The sequence below is a fragment of the Myotis yumanensis genome, unplaced genomic scaffold (assembly GCF_028538775.1).
Source record: "Myotis yumanensis isolate MYYU_CA2020_CCGP unplaced genomic scaffold, mMyoYum1.0.hap1 SCAF_4, whole genome shotgun sequence".
Taxonomy (NCBI): Eukaryota; Metazoa; Chordata; class Mammalia; order Chiroptera; family Vespertilionidae; genus Myotis; species Myotis yumanensis.
Genome location: NW_027223755.1, coordinates 76,841,814 through 76,857,969, shown reverse-complemented (window position 1 = coordinate 76,857,969; position 16,156 = coordinate 76,841,814). Strand labels below are relative to the sequence as shown.

At 40.5% G+C, this 16,156-nt stretch overlaps 1 protein-coding gene across 1 annotated transcript in view; it reads right to left on the bottom strand.

Moving 5' to 3' along the window:
• Window positions 1-12,719, bottom strand: part of CCDC192 (coiled-coil domain containing 192) — a 214,159-nt gene extending 201,440 nt beyond the window's left edge. Inside the window, exons 1-2 of the mRNA XM_070411498.1 lie at window positions 12,658-12,719; window positions 7,700-7,751 (exon numbers count right to left, since the gene is read on the bottom strand). Coding sequence (XP_070267599.1) covers window positions 7,700-7,751; window positions 12,658-12,719 — 114 coding nt within the window. The remainder of the gene's footprint in view (window positions 1-7,699; window positions 7,752-12,657) is intronic.
• Between the last annotated feature and the right edge of the window lie 3,437 nt (window positions 12,720-16,156).

Genomic DNA, 16,156 nt, shown 5'->3' with positions numbered 1-16,156 from the left:
TATGGCAAGCCCTCAAAATTGCGATTCTTAGCTTCATATCCTCCATTTCTGTCATGTTTTTTTGTCTCCGCATCTTTTATGCTTTCTTGGTGCACCCCCTTGTGGTCTCTGTGCGCAGTCTTGTTCTAGCCAAGCCTTAATTGTTGTAGTTAACACTAGAGGGATTTGACCACCAGGCCGACTGGCGGTGGAAATCAGCTGTGGGAAAACTTCAGTCCTCAGGGGAGGCGCTAGTCCAGCCCTTGCCTGAGGAGATCGGCAAATGGCTGTGCGCAGGGTTTGGGCAGGGCGGGCTCAACAGGGCGGGGGGGGGAGGGAGCAGCTATGGCCGCTCTCAGTCCGTCCCCAGGGGCTCTGCCTCTCTGTCCCAGCAATCGCTGCAAACCTCGGAGGGGCCGTAACCAGACAGTCCCGCTTCACCCGTTTGAGTCTGGGTTCCTAGAGACTCGCCCGGATCTGTAGCCCAGAGTCTGAGACTCGCTCCTGATTGAAAACGACAATTGCGCCCTCAGCCGCCAGCCCGCTTTGTGCGCGCACCCTCACCACTGCACCGCCGTACCTTTAAATTTTCCACACTGCACCTCCGCTGAGCATCGGAATGCTGTTGTTTTTGCTTCTAGTTGAAGAGACTCTCCTCAGCCAGCCTTCCTGTGGTTCTGGTTGATGTCAGCTCCGACTTTTAGTTGTATTTTTGAAGCTGTTGTCCACGGCGGCAGTCTCCGGTGTTTACCTATGCCGCCATCTTCGATTCTAATCCATATATTAAACTTTTATGTACCTAAATGTATACGGTACATTTGACTTCTGTCGCCTTTTTTACATCTCACAACTTCCTTCCTCATCTACACACAAACTTCTCAACATTTTCACTGGCACAGAAAATGAAACACGTCAGCACTACACAGCACAGATTAGCACGCTTTTCCCAAATAATGCCTGTTGTCTGGAAGTTTTTACCATTTGAAGGAGCCAAATGGAGAGAAAATGTCATGGGCATTTAATGAAACAAATTTGCAGACACTCAAGTGCTTCAGTTTGTGGAGGTCCTTTGTGCCACCCATGCCTATTGGGGAAATTCTGCAAAAGGTCCTATCTGTAAACAATCTGCTTCAGTGCCCCATGTTTTTTAAATTTATTTGTCTGTTGACATTTAAAAAATATAAAGGAACACATCTGCATGTGAAAACAGAACCTTTTGTTACTTATTCATTTACTTTATCATAGAAGTTAAAAACAAAATAAGTTGTCTTGCTGGTTGCTTGCAAAGGATCCTTTTCTAAAGGACACTTCCTAGCTTTTGGCCAGCCTCACTTTAAACTGCTAAGGTCTTTTTTATGGTCTCTGCTCACAAGTTAAATAGACCTTATTATTCAAATGAGAAATTCTGGAGCTAATGTTATTAAAATGAGAAACTTCTGGGGGCGATGGAGAGTTTCATTATCTTGATTGACTGGGGTTGTGGTTTCATGTGTGTAAACGTATGTCAAAATTCATCAACTTGTACACTTGAAATTGGGCAAGTATGCTTCAGGAAAGGGGGGGGAGGAGGGAGGAAGAAAGGTAGGAAGAAGATCCAAAACAAAAAGTTTTGAGATATTTCTCACCTATTAGAATGGCAACATAAATAAATAAATAACCTATTTCCTAGAACAGCAGCAAATCTTTGTATTTAAATATATGCAGAACGACAGTTCTATATTGACCTCATGTTAAGTATAAATAGGAATGTCTTCTTAAACCACTTGAAATGTTCAATTGAAAGCACAAGTGATACATTAACTGTGATTCATTAATGATTTGAGAGTTTGCTCATCAAAAGGAGAAATCTTCTAAAAGCCATTTTAGAATGCTAAATTTTAGAAATGTGAGAAATATTATCAAATATATGCTTCCTGAAAAATAATGCTGTATTATACCAAGTACTAAAAGAAGAACGGAATTTATAAAAAATTGACACAATTTAAGGCATTGCTTGCCTTCCTCAGTTTATCAAATGTAAAATGTTTTAGCTACTTTAAGGTCATTTTGTAAAGCTGACTCCCTACATGGTTATGAATTTGACTTACAATTTAAAAATTTTTAAAGTGCTTTCATATATTTGTCACATAACATAATGATTTTTTAAATGAAGTCGTCACTAAATTATAACTTGAAATCTAAATGGCATAATGAGGTTTTATAATAAGCGTAGTTTTGCACAATGAGTGAAGTACTCTATACCTACTCTAGCATTAATGAACTCATACCCATATTCTCACTGTGTGCCAGTCCACAGGGCCAGTGACATCATATGTTTTACATTGTTCATTTCTATGCATCACAGTTCTCAGGAATAGTTCAGGGGGAGAAATCCTGAGCCAGCTATCCTGTTGAGGCCAAGCCTCCTTGCAATAGAATTTTTATTTCCTAAACAGTTTCAAATGAGATGATCTACGTCAAGCATGTCAAACTCAAAGGCTAACACAGGTCAAATAAATGAGGTATGCGGCCCGTGGGCCACGAGTTTGACATGCTTGATCTACATGCACTGGCTGTTTTCTGTCAGAGGATGTTAAAATGGGGCAATGGCAACAGTTCAAATAAAATTCTACAGGCCGAAAGGAATAAGATCCAGATAAACAGGGACAATCTGGCACCCAAGAAGTGGATAATAATAAACTAAGTCTCACTGGATTGTCCCATATTATTCCTACTATATAGTGAACACATATTCATTGATCATTCAACAGCTGAAATCTTCCCTCAGCTTCTCTGTATCTCAATTACTTCATTTCTAACGTGTTAATAATAATTAGAAGAAATGTGTCAATATAATAGGTGATGATTCTGGACATCACCCCTATATGTTGCTATCAGGATTCAGAGGGATGGTATCTGTCAATCACCTAGTGCAATGAATTTGTTCTATTTCAAACTATACTCATTGAGTGCTGTTAGTATCAGAAACTTTGTCCCAGGAACACAGAGATGAGTGCAAGGCCAGTCCTCATCCTAAGAAGGCACAGTTTACCAGGAGGGTCCAAAAGTTGAAACAGTATTCTGAGACCAGTGCTGAAAAGGAAAATGAGGAACCAGGGTCTCCAGACAGTGGTGCCACAAGGTAGAGTGTGATTCATTGCCCATGAGTTTTCAAGACTTCTTTATAACATTGAACAAATTTCATCCTTCATCTCAATCCCCTCTACCAAAGCTAACTAGAACTATTTTAAAAAGGCATCTGAGGTCCACCTGCAATTTGGTTCTTCATGGTACAGAGCAGAATAGGTTCTGCTGAGTGATCATTCTGTGAGTTCCAAAATTTAGAGGATTGTGCAATGAGGGAGCAGCACTAATTGTGGACATCCTATGGACATCTTGAAGTCTTTAATCCTAGCCTCCTTTAGCTAAATGTATTCTTTTAGAAATATAAAAATACAGTAACTAAAGCAGAACCAGCTACTTCACGCCCCAGGGCTCCCAACCATGTTAAATGTAAATTGAAAGGAAATAGATTCTGAACTCTGGAAGCTAATTGGGAGCCTTAGGCAAAAATCCTGAGTGTGGTGATTGGCACCTGGTCCTTTTCAGTGACAGGGTTGCCTCTAGAGTGCTAATTGATTAGCATTGTTAGAGGAAAAGGCAGTACCAGATGGGAGACCTAAAGTCTCCCATTTCCAAAACCCCAATTCAACTGCTAACCCAAGGGTTCTAACCAGAGATCAATGTTTCCTGTAGCACCAGTGAGGGATACTCCTTCTTTAAGCAATGGGATCATAAATAGATCCACTATATAAAATAAAAACTCATGATTAGATTCTCTTTTGCTAACTGAAAAATAAAAGCCATCTAAGATTAAACTAGCCCTCCAAGTTAGAAAATAAATTTTTAATTAAAGTCACATTTTACTAATCTAATTGACTTTTATTTATTCTCTAAAAGCCCTCCTTCTGAAAATGACGGTGGATTTGAGAGGTATATCCATTCTCTCTGGGGCCAGATTAAATGAACTATACTTAGAAAAGAGATGTTAACATTTTATGAACAAAATAATTGTTCAGAAGTGAGGTTCTGGGTATGCACCTCACTAGATCAGTTGTTCTTAGCTGGTGATGCTGGGAGAGCAGAACTGCTGAATCCAGAAAGAAGCAAGAGTATTCAAAGAGCAGGGTCCCTTGCTTGGCCCACAGGAGAGCCCATTTGAATGCTATAGATTTCCAATAACTATACTCCTGTACTCCTTTACACTTGTCGGTCCTTAACCAATAACTTTCGCATTCCAAATATCTCATTTGTGGTACAGGCATACCTCATCTTATTGCACGTTGCTTTATTGAGCTTTGGAGACATTGCACTTTTTACAAATTGAATGTCTGTGGTGACCTTGCATCAAGCAAATCTATCAGTGTCATTTTTTCAACAGCATTGCTCACTCTCTGTTCCTGTGTCACATTCTGATAAGTCTCACAATATTTCACTTTTCCATTATTATTATATTTTTTTGGTGGTCTGTGACCAGTGATCTCTGATGTTACTATTGTAATTGTTTTGAGTCTCCCCAAACAGCGCCCGTATAAGATGGCGAACTTAAGTCATAAATGTGTGTTCTGACGGCTCCCTTAACCCACCATTCCCATCTCTTCCCATCTCCTCCGCTCTCCCTATTCCTTGAGACACGGCAGTACTAAAATTAGGCCAGTTAATAACCCTGCAATGGTTAAATGTTCAAGAGAAAGGAAGAGTCACATGCTCTCACTTTAAATCAAAAGCTGGAAATGATTAATTCACTGAGGAAGAAGGCATGTCAAAAGCTGGGGTAGGCCGAAAGCTAGGCCTCTTGTGCAAACAACTTGTGCGAACAAAGGAAAAGTTCCTGAAGGAAGTGAAGAGTGCTACTCCAGTGAGCACATGAATCATAAGACAGTGAAACAGCCTTATTGCTGAGAGTTTTAGTGGTCTGGGTAGAATATCAAACCAGCCACAACATTCCCTTAAGCCAACACCTAATCCAGAGCAAGGCCTTAACTCTCTTCAGTTCTGTGAAGGCTGAAAGAAGCGAGGAAGCTGCAGAAGACAAGTTTGAAGCTAGCAGAGGTTGGTTCATGAAGTTTAAAGAAAGAAGCGTCTCCGTAACAAAAAAGTGGAAAGTGAAGCAGCAAGTGCTGATGTAGAAGCTGCAGCAAGTTATTCAGATGACCTAGCTGAGATAAACACAGATTTTTCAATGTAGACAAACAGCCTTATATTGGAAGAAGATGCTGTCTAGGACTTTCATAGCTAGAGAGAGGTCATTATCTGGCTTCAAAGTTGCAAAGGACAGCCTGACTCTCTTGTTAAGGGGTGATGCAGCTGGGGACTTTAAGTTGAAGCCAATGCTCATGTACCATTGCAAAACTCCTAGGGCTCTTAAGAGTTATATTAAATCTGATCTGCCTGTGCTCTATGGATGGAACAAGAAAGCCTGGATGACAGCACATTTCTTTACAACATGGTTTACTGAATATTTTAAGTCCAGTGTTGAGACCTATAGCTTAGGAAAAACATTTTTTTACAAGTATTAACTGCTCACTGACAATGCACCTTGGTCACCCTGAGGGAGATACACAATGAGACTATTGTTTTCATGCTGCTAACACAGCATCCATTCTGCAGCCCCGGATCAGGAGCAGTTTTGATTTTTGTCTTATCATTTAAGAAATTCATTTTGTAAGGCTATAGACAATGATTCCTCTGATAGATCTGAGCAAAGTAAATTGAAAACCTAGAAAGGAGTCACCATTCTAGATGCCATTAAGAACATTTGTGACTCATGGGAAGAGGTCAAAATATGAGCATTAACAGGAGTTCGGAAGAAGTTGATTCCAACCCTCATGGATGACTTTGAGGGTTCAAGACGTTGGTGGAGGAGTAATTGCAGATGTGGTGGAAACAGCAAGAGAACCAGAATTAGGAGCGGAGCCTGAAGCCATGACTGAACAGCTGCAATCTCATGATAAAGCCTTAACCAATGAAGCTTAAGAAACTTAAACTTCTTATGGATGAGCAAAGAAAGTGCTTTCTTAAGATGGAATCTACTTCTGGTGAAGATGCTGTGAAGATTGTTGAAATGGCAAAGGATTTAGAAAATTACATAAACTTAGTTGATAAAGCAGCAGCAGGGTTTGAAAAGGAGTGACTCCAATTTTGAAAGAAATTCTACTCTGGGCCAAATGTTATCAAACAGCATCATATGCTACAGCGAAATCCTTCATGAAAAGAAGAACTGAGTGATGTGTCCAGCTTGATTGTTGTTTTATTTTAAGAAATGGCTTCGGCTCCCCAACCTTCAGCAACCGCCACCTAATCAGTCAGGAGCCATCAGCATCAAGGCAAGACCCACCAGCAGCAAAAAGATTAAACTCACCAAAAGCTCACATAATGTTTAGCATTTAGCGATCATGTAGTTTTAAATTAGGGTATGTACATTTTTTAGACACAGTGCTATTGCACACTTACTAGATTACAGTATAGTGTGAGCAGAACTTTATATGTACTGGGAAACCAAAACATTCATGTGACTCACTTTACTATTGTGGTGGTCTGGAACCAAAGCTGCAGTATCTCTAAGGTATCTCTGTAGACTATTCAAGTCTCATCATCCTCATTCTATGGATGAAAAATAGGCTGAGAGTTTAACTAGCTTGGCTATCATGACACAGTTTGGAGGTGACTGATTTGGGCCTAATTCCTAGTCCTACAATCATTCTTCTGTATCACACTGCCTCTACATTAGAGCTGAAAGGGTTGTTTCAGAATTGTCTATGGGTGGAGTCTAGGGGATCCTTACCAAAGCTGAATCCACAGTGTACAGATAGATTTTTTTGTAAGGAAAACTCTCAAACTTAAAAGTAGAGAACTAGTATAATGAGCCCCCATGTAGCAATCACTCAACTTTTTAAAAAATATATTTTATTGATTTTTTACAGAGAGGAAGGGAGAGGGGATAGAGAGTTAGAAACATCGATGAGAGAGAAACATCGATCAGCTGCCTCTTGCACACCCCCTACTGGGGATGTGCCTGCAACCAAGGTACATGCCCTTGGCCAGAATCGAACCTGTGACCCTTCAGTCTGCAGGCCGATGCTCTATCCACTGAGCCAAACCGGTTAGGGTGCGATCACTCAGCTTTAACACTTACCAGCAACCCGCACAGTTATCACCTGAGGCCTAAGGAGGGTCTAGATGAGGCTCAGGTAGAAAGGACCCAGCTGCTGTGTCAGGAAGAGAGAAGACCTCAGAGGTCAGACCTAGGCATGTCATCAGCTGAGTTGAAAAAGCATGAACTGGAACTCTCTGGAATAGACTGTGATTTAAACTCAAATACTGTAACTTACCCCATCTGTATCATGTCTGAATTCTAGGATTACTTCACATACAAGAAAATGTTTTGAAGTAACCCAGGATGTCTGTGATATCCTAGGGCCACCAGAGCAAGTGCAAATGGGAAAGGCCACAGCACACCAACCCTAACTTCCCTGCTGCCCGATAACATCCCTTAGTTGGCACCTGCCCACTTTACCTCGTTTTTCTTGAGAAAGAAAATTCCATGTTTTATTTTTATAATCTTTACTTAGTAAAATATGAACATTAAACATAGGAAAAAATCTCAACAGTAATCAAAGAAGTTACAGTTTTATTAACTTTAATGTTTTTTTAAATAGTTAATGCAAACTTTATTTCTTACCGATAGTTTGTTTCTTTGTTGTTTCTCTGACTCGGAACTTCCAGATGTGATGCTGGAATAAAGTAAGAGTTTTAATTTCAACATTTTATTTCAGGAGCTTATGCAGTTGCACACACACGCACACACACGCACACACACGCACACACACACACACACACACATCACCACCACCACACCAAATAGGTCTTTATACTGTAATATTGAAGATAAATTTCCTAAAGTATTTCCTCCAAATGTCAATTTCTGAATATTTCCAAAGGAAGTCAAAACTATGGAATGTAAACTTTACTCAGAGAAGATAAATAGCTTTTAAAGGTTCTCTTGAGAATAAGCAGTCCAAACAGTACAATCTGTTCTGTAAACCTGCGAAATCTCTTCTTTCCTCTAAAAAAAGAAGTAGAGGGAGGGAAGCATATTATCCTATGAAATAGCACGCTTGGGGAATTCATTCTCTCTCTCTCTCTCTCTCTCTCTCTCTCTCTCTCTCTCTCTCGGATCATTTGCAATAGTTTCCAAACATGCTGTCATTCTTTGCATCTCAAACCCTCTTAACCTTTTAGTTTCTGCTTGAATATTCCCCTGCCTTTATAGCAAAACTATATGCTCACTGTCTCCAATTCCTTTCCTCCTAATTTTTGTTAAAGCCACTCCATTCAGTTTGTTAAAATAATCCCCAGAAACTGCACTTACTGAATTCACCAGTGATCTCCACATGACTACATTCAAGGGTCATTTGTCACAACTCACCTTACTTCAGAGTTTTGACATGATGCATCACTCCCTCCTGGAAATACTTTCTTCACTTGGCTCCAGGACACCCTAAGGTCCTAGGTTTCTTTCCTGCGCCACCTGCTGCTCTTCAGTCTCCTTTGATGGTCCTTTCCCACCTCCCTGAGCACTCGACTTTGGCGGGCTCTAGGACGTCTTCTGTTCTCTAGTTACATTCACTGCCTTGGTGATCTCATTCAACTTCTTGGCTTTAAATACCATCAATATGATGATCACTCCCAAATACATATCTCTAGTCCAGATTTCTTCCTCGAATTCCAGATTCACTCATTCAATTGCCTTCTTAACATCTCATATCTTATTTTTGAGTTAAGAACAGATATCTTAATTTCAACATTTCCAAAACCCAACTCCTGATCCCTACTCCCAAATCTTCTCTACTTGCAGTCTTCCCTATTTCAGTTGATGACATCATTGTTCAGGCTAAAATATTGACTCCTGTTTTTTTCTCAGAACCCATATCCAGTCCATCAGGAAATTTTTGGTTCTACCATCAAAATATGTCCAGTATCCGACCATTCTCACCACCTGCACTGTTAACACCCTGGTTCAAGCTGCCATTAGCTCTTGTCTGGGCAATTGAATTAACCTCCTAAATGGTTCTCTCTGCTTCCACCTTTGCCCCCTATATTCTGTTTTCCATACATCAACCATAAGGAAAATCATTTCACTCCTGTGCTCAGAAACCTCAAACAAGGGATCTCATGTGACTCAGAATAAAATCCAAAGTCCATATAATGGCCTACAAGGTCCTACAGATGTCTCTGCCATTCACCCTTCCCATCCACCATAGGGCTCCATCCCAATCCCTCCTGACCCCACGTAATATTCTCCTTCTCAACCCCTCCCCTGCAAGTCACACTGGCCTCCTCACTCTTCCTCAGCCACCCATAGAGACTCCCATCTCAAGTTCCTCTGCCAGGAATACCTTCTCCACACCTGTCTACTTGGTTCTTTCCCACTTCCTTCATCTCTTCGCTCAAATATCACTTTCTCAGTGAGGCCTGCCATATGCACCTCATTGAAAATTGAAATATCCATCCTCATCATTTTGCTTATTTTTTGAAGTACTTAAAACCTTCTAACATGCTACATCATTTGCTTATTTATTGTATATATCGTGTCTCCTCCCTACTGAAAATCTAAACTCCTTGAAAATAGAATTTTTTTTTCTATTGTTATTTTTGTTACTCTATCCTTAGCATCCTAAAGAGGGCTAGGAAGGTCTATAAATATTTGCTCAATGAATGAATGCATAAATAGATGATTTAATAAATCTTAAATCTTAATAAATCTCATTCTCCTTTAGCCAACCAATAAACCATACTTTAAAGATCAGGGGTACTTTTATTATTTTCTATCCTACTATCTCCCTAACAAATGTATTATTTTATTTCCATATTTCTGTGCATGCCTCTCACTTTTCAAAAAAATTTTAAATTCATTTAAAATGTTCACAAAGTAATCAGTGACTATTGAGCAAAATTAATGAAATCCCCACTTAGTGGAAGGACACATTGAGATTCTGATAGAAGTAATTACTTTCCTTGCACTGTACCAAAATAAAAAAACAACAACAGTATTTTGGTGCTTTCTACTTGACAGTAACTCTCATGAAATGGAAAACAGCCTCTTGGTTATCACAGTTGCTGGACAACACAACAAATGGAAAGACCTTACTAGGCTGGCCCCTCTTGCCTTCTTACTAATTTTATCTTCTATCAGTGCAGCTCATGAAACTGATATTTTCACCAAACTCTACCCAGTAGTTCCAGAGTATGTATTTATCCCTGTCTCGGGTTGTTTTTTTCCAACTAGAATGCTCAAGCTCTCTTCTCTGCTTGTCAAAACCTTGCCCATTCCTCACACTATAGCTCAAAAGCTGCCTCTCTGACCCTACCAATCAGAAGTATTTCTTGCCTCTGTAGTTTTTGGATGTTTGTGTTTTATATCCCTTATTACATTTCACGATGTATATAATTATTTGTCTGCCTATGTCTTTGCATTTCTCAGTGACACCCTCATAGGAATATGAGGACTATACCTTATTTATATTTTTTGTCACCCAATGACATTCCAAACAAGAAATTCATATTATGTCACTAAATGAAGCCAAACAAAACAAAACATTTGAGTACAAAACCCTAATGTGCATATTCAGATGTGCTACAAATATACACGAGAAAACTATTTGAAACCACCTTCTCTTAACAGGGCCTGAAACAAAACTACTGGTTTAAAAGTGAGAGAGCTAAAAAAAAAAAAAAAAAAGTGAGAGACCTTTGGCTGCCTGACAATAATATTTAAAGGTCATGAGTCATGGCCTTAGGAGTATCCATAGCAGCATAGCATACACAGTACAAGTCATGTTGTACCATGATTAAGGGGGAAAAGCTTTGTAAAGCCTATTAGCCTGAGAGAAAACAAATTAAAACGAACAAATATATTTACAAAGCTTGTCTTCATTGCCGTGTTTTCTTCACTGTTCATGGGAAAACTGAAAAAATTTATTTAAATTTCTTCTGGCAGGGGCTAATAATGTGACTTGTAAGTAAGCCTTACAGTTATTTTTTCTCAGTGCTTGACAAGAACATAAACATGATTCCTTCCTTTAAGTGAAATCTTTCTGTTTTCCAAACCTTTTACCTTATGTTTTTAATGCTGAGTTGAAGTTGGTAATCAGTCACCAATGAGTCCTCTGAATAAATGATTTTAATAAAGTTTTAAAAGTACCCAATTTTTATAGGAAAGAGTTTCCTGGGAAGATGCTTTTTTCTATTCCCTAGGTTAACTGCATCCCAGGCCTTACCCTCCCTTACGTAGACAACTTAGAAGCAAGTTCCCATTTGGTTTGTATAAATTTTGGAGAAGGTTTGTCTCAGGGCACGAGAAGAAAGGACGAGGGGAAAGAAAGTAGGGCAGGCAAGTAGATAATGGGACCAGTTTATTCCTGCTTAGAAGGGAAGGAGCTGAACTGAACCCACCTAAAGGTTAACCAAGGTAGCGTGGTCCACGGTCTCCTGCCTCAGAGCCCTGCTCTCTCCTTGCACAGAACACTGAGCTTCATCTACCAGGAAAACAAAAACACCAGTGATCGTCGGCAGTGAGAGCAAAGTCTGGCTCTCCACCTGGCTCCCCTGCTGGCTGTACACTGGGCTGTTCATTTCAAAGTTGTTAACCACAGGGCATTTTTCTTCCATTTGGTAACATGTCCACCTCTCCAATTGTCAGCACATTGACATAGTACCTCTTTAGGTGCAATGTTCAGGGAAATTCTTAAAAAATGAGTGTTTGCTAAATTCATTTTCAACAGACAAAATTTCCTCCCTCCCAAAGATGGTTAATTTTTTGAGGTTCGTGCACTCTTTTGCATATGGAAACACTTCACATAAAATTGGGGGGTGCTTTGTGAATTTCCCACATCACCCACAGACCACAGACTCAAGGGTAAAAATAAATAAAAAACAAGGCCCACACATTTCATGTCATAAAAAAAAATACATTTTAAAGCTTCATAAAGCAGAACTATGGTTACATGTGACCATAACACACAGAATACCGCCTTCCTGGGTCCAGCTCTCATCCAAGGTGTATAAGAAAATTCAAAATGGAAGGTAATTCCACATTTGAGAGGGAAATGAGTATTGTGCCAACATGAAAGTTTTCCAGTGATTAACCATAGATCAGTTACAGAGGTGAACTGTGCTTCCATATTTGTAGCTAGATTTGGTTTGGGCTTTTACTTGGCGGTGTTGGAATGACCTGTCTTCTTTTGTGTATATCTCCTGTCAACAGAGCAATGAAGGTGACATTTTATTGCTGTGGCTCTAAAAAAAGGCCGAGGTCAGCTCCCCTGCCCCTCACACCGCTTCCTACACCAGTAAAATGGTTGGGCTGAGGATGTGATTTTGAGAAGAGCATGTGAGAGACAGCTTATTCATTTGACAAATATTTGTTGAAGACCTACTGTGTGTTCAGGTCATGCCCTGTGATCTGGGAAGACACAGGCTGGTTCACATAACGGGGTCATTCCCCAAGAAAGGATGAAAAGTCTGTCTAATGTTTTCCCCCAGATTTTATAGAAAGGTTTTCCTGGAAGCACTGAGCAAAGGCTACTTTATCTCAAAATCCTATGAATTATTTCGGGAAAAGAAGAGCTGTGGACTCACCTGATTCTCTCTGGGGTTTCAGACTCCGGAGCCACAGATTTCCTGCCATAACATTGTCCCATCTCAAGTCAGGCCCACTGGGGTACCCTGTCCATGGGAGAGACATCAACTATCCCCATTCCTTAGAGTTTTAGAATCCCTGTTCCTGCTCTGCTGTCCCCTGTTGCTAGGCGACCAGAATGGCTGTGGAAAAGACAGTTAACTTCTCAAAGAAAAAAAATCCCAATTACAAAGCCTCAGAAACCCCTCACTAATCAGATACAGATATGACTATAAATGAGGAATCACTGCATATTCATTATTTCTGAAAAAAGCATTCAGAGTGGCCAGCAGCAGTGGTTTTGTGCTCGAACCTTAGTCTGCTACCTCCAGGACCAGTGCTAAGGAAATAGTCACACTGCTTGTTAGAGAGGGGTGCCGACACAGAAATGGACTGGGGTACAGGCTTCTCAGTGGTTTTTGCCACAGATCCCTAATTGTGATGATTTTCCCTGGGACTCATTGGCCCCAGACAGAAACCCTACCTGGCCATATCCTAATTAAGACTTCTTTCTTGACACAGCATTGCGGAGGTGCTACATTATGCCTGATTAGCTGGACCTCTGCTCCCTGTCACAATTCATGTGCGGCCACTACTGCTCTGTTGTTCATCTGAAGACAGCATCCACATGCTCCCAGCCATTTGCTACATCTCTTCCCGGACACATGTGTGGATCCAGGTTAGTCTGTATTCACTTTACTTCCTGCTCTGGCAGGAAGTACATGTGCGAGCTCTGCAGTGTGTGGATGAAAATCACTCCCTTATCTCCTGGGCTCACCCAAACCTAGTCACACAGTCCATCCCAAAATAAATTAGCTTGGTTAGCAGTTTTTTAAATCACAGAACTTGTTTCTAGGGATAGAGCATATAGATCAAATAACCATAATAGTAATGGGTATACAGTGGGGCCTTGACTTACGAGTGTTCCGACTAACGAGTTTTTTGAGATACCAGCTGTCTCTCGGCCGATTTTTTGCATTGAGTTGATAGAGTAACGAGCTTGGTCTCGGAACGAATTAAACTTGTAAGTCAAGGCCCCACTGTAGTTAGAACTGGCCAATTACTAGTAAAGAGTGTAATTAGCAATTACTTCTCCAAAGGAGCTTTAAGTCCCCAGCCCCTTGGTAAAACAGTCCTATGAGTAAAGTTATGAACCTTGAGCAGTTGGTGTCTGGCTGGGAAAATCATTAACTAGGTAGATGCGGAAAGACAAGGACTGGCATTGCACCCAGTTAGCAGCCAGTATAGAATTCAGCAAGTCAGCTCACTGTCTAGGCCTTAGTTTTCTTATTTATAAAAGTCTCACTTGAGCTGTTTCTGTCATTTCTTCTAGCTCGAACATTCTGTTCTATTCCCTTAGCCCATCTTATTAAAACAGCCACAGAGCTGATCATTCTTTAGTATATGATAGAAGAACGTACAGACGTTCACCAGGCATTTGGTTCATAACAATTTATGAAAGGAAGGTCATCTCAATAATGGCTGGTGAAAGGTAGTGTAGGCACTGATTATTTATAATGGTTATTGCTCTTATCTTACATCTCACTAATCAAAAGGAGAGATGGGGAGATTGGCTGACACCAACAAAGACTCAAAAAAGTCCTTGAAAAAACAGAGTGACTTCTCCATTGTTAGCTCTCCTTAAATGAATACTATGGGGGAAGGATTTCAGAAGGTGGTGAACTAATTAACAGGTTTATCATAAACATATTGGTCTATAGAATTCTTGACTGAGGAGGCTACATAATAAAATTAACAATCATTTTCTTTTATGATCAAGTTAAGAAAAAGTACTTATGAATGAAAGTCACTGAAATGGTCTTATTTTTAAAACTGGAACTGAATTTTAAGAAAAACTATATAATTTTTCCCTCTAAGTCTAACGGAAAAAGGGATATTATAACAAAACTAGAAATAGCCCTGACCGGGTGACGCAGTTGGTTGGAGCATCATCCCATACACCAAAAGATTGTGGGTTTGATTCCTAACCAGGTCACATACCTAAGTTGTAAGTTTAATCCCTCATTGGGACATGTATGGGATGCAATGGATCAATGTTTCTATCTCAAATCAATGTTTCATTCTCTCCCTTCCCCTCTTACTCTCTAAAAAATAATAAATCAATAAAAACATATCCTCGGTGAGGATTAAAAGAAAACACCTCTAGAAATACATATAAATTATTGGCACTTTCACCACTAACAATACTTTAAATTAAAAAGACACTGCATTCTTTGGGGGCTCTTGTAGACTACTATGCACAATTTAAACACTGACCTTGTGGTTTGTCAAAAATGCATCTTTTCTTGGAATCATATATGTGTATATAACAAGGAAAAATCTCAAGGAATATGCATACTTGGTATGCTCTCATGCTAATGCTTATCAGGACTCCGTATCAAAGTTAGGTGACAAAGTATCAGTAAGACCAGAAAGGAAGGTAGAAGAAAAAACATAGCATTGAGGAAAGATCAAGACAGAAAGACAGCAGATTTGCAGGAAAGTCATGGGGCTGAGGAGAGGAGAGGAAGCCGAAGTGGAGGTCTGTAGAATCTCTGCTTAGGAAAAAGCCCTGTGACCTTCATCTGTCCACTGACTTTCCATTGTTTATGCACGTATTTACCAAATGTTTACTGAAAACTCATTATGTCCTAGGCATGGTGCTAGGCATGAATGAAATCTTACTGTCCCTGATTTTGTGGAGCTGATCATTGTATCAAGGTTATCATTCTAGTAGCCATCAATGTTCTTTTGAAAAAAGAGTAAAGGAAGCAGGTCTTGGATTTCCAAAGGGCTCTTCAAACTTGACATATCCCAAGCATTGAAAAGAATCTATCTATATATATTTAAAAGCCTAAGTGACTGAACAACCGAACGACTGGTTGCTATGATGCACACTGACCACCGGGGGCAGATGCTCAACACAGGAGCTGCCCCCTGGTGGTCAGTGTGCTTCCATAGCAGGAGTGCCTCTCAGCCAGAAGCCAGGCTCATGGCTGGCGAGCGCAGGTGCAGTGGTTCTCCCACTTCCAAGCCATGGCGGCAGCAGGCGCAGTGGGGCCAGGATAAGCTGAGCGGAAGCAGTGTGCGCCTGCCCCGGCTCGGGCTTCTCCCCGGCCACCTGCTGCTTTGTGCATTGCTACATCCACAAGGGGTCCCGGATTGCGAGGGGGCGCAGGCCAGGCTGAGGGACCCCACTGGTGCACAAATCTGTGCACTGGGCCTCTAGTAAATAAATAAAAGCAAAAAGAAATACCTCAATAGGTGTTCCTCTTGTGGAAGTAAGTGACTACTTTTACAGAACTGACCGAAGAAAGTTTACTCTGCTTTTATTGTGCTGGACATAAGATGAGTATGCCTATGCCTGGGTGTCTGGGTGTGTCTTTGCTGAAGGAAGACAAGAAAAGATGGTGATAGTGAGACAGAAACCAAAGTTACATTATACAAATAACAGATCAA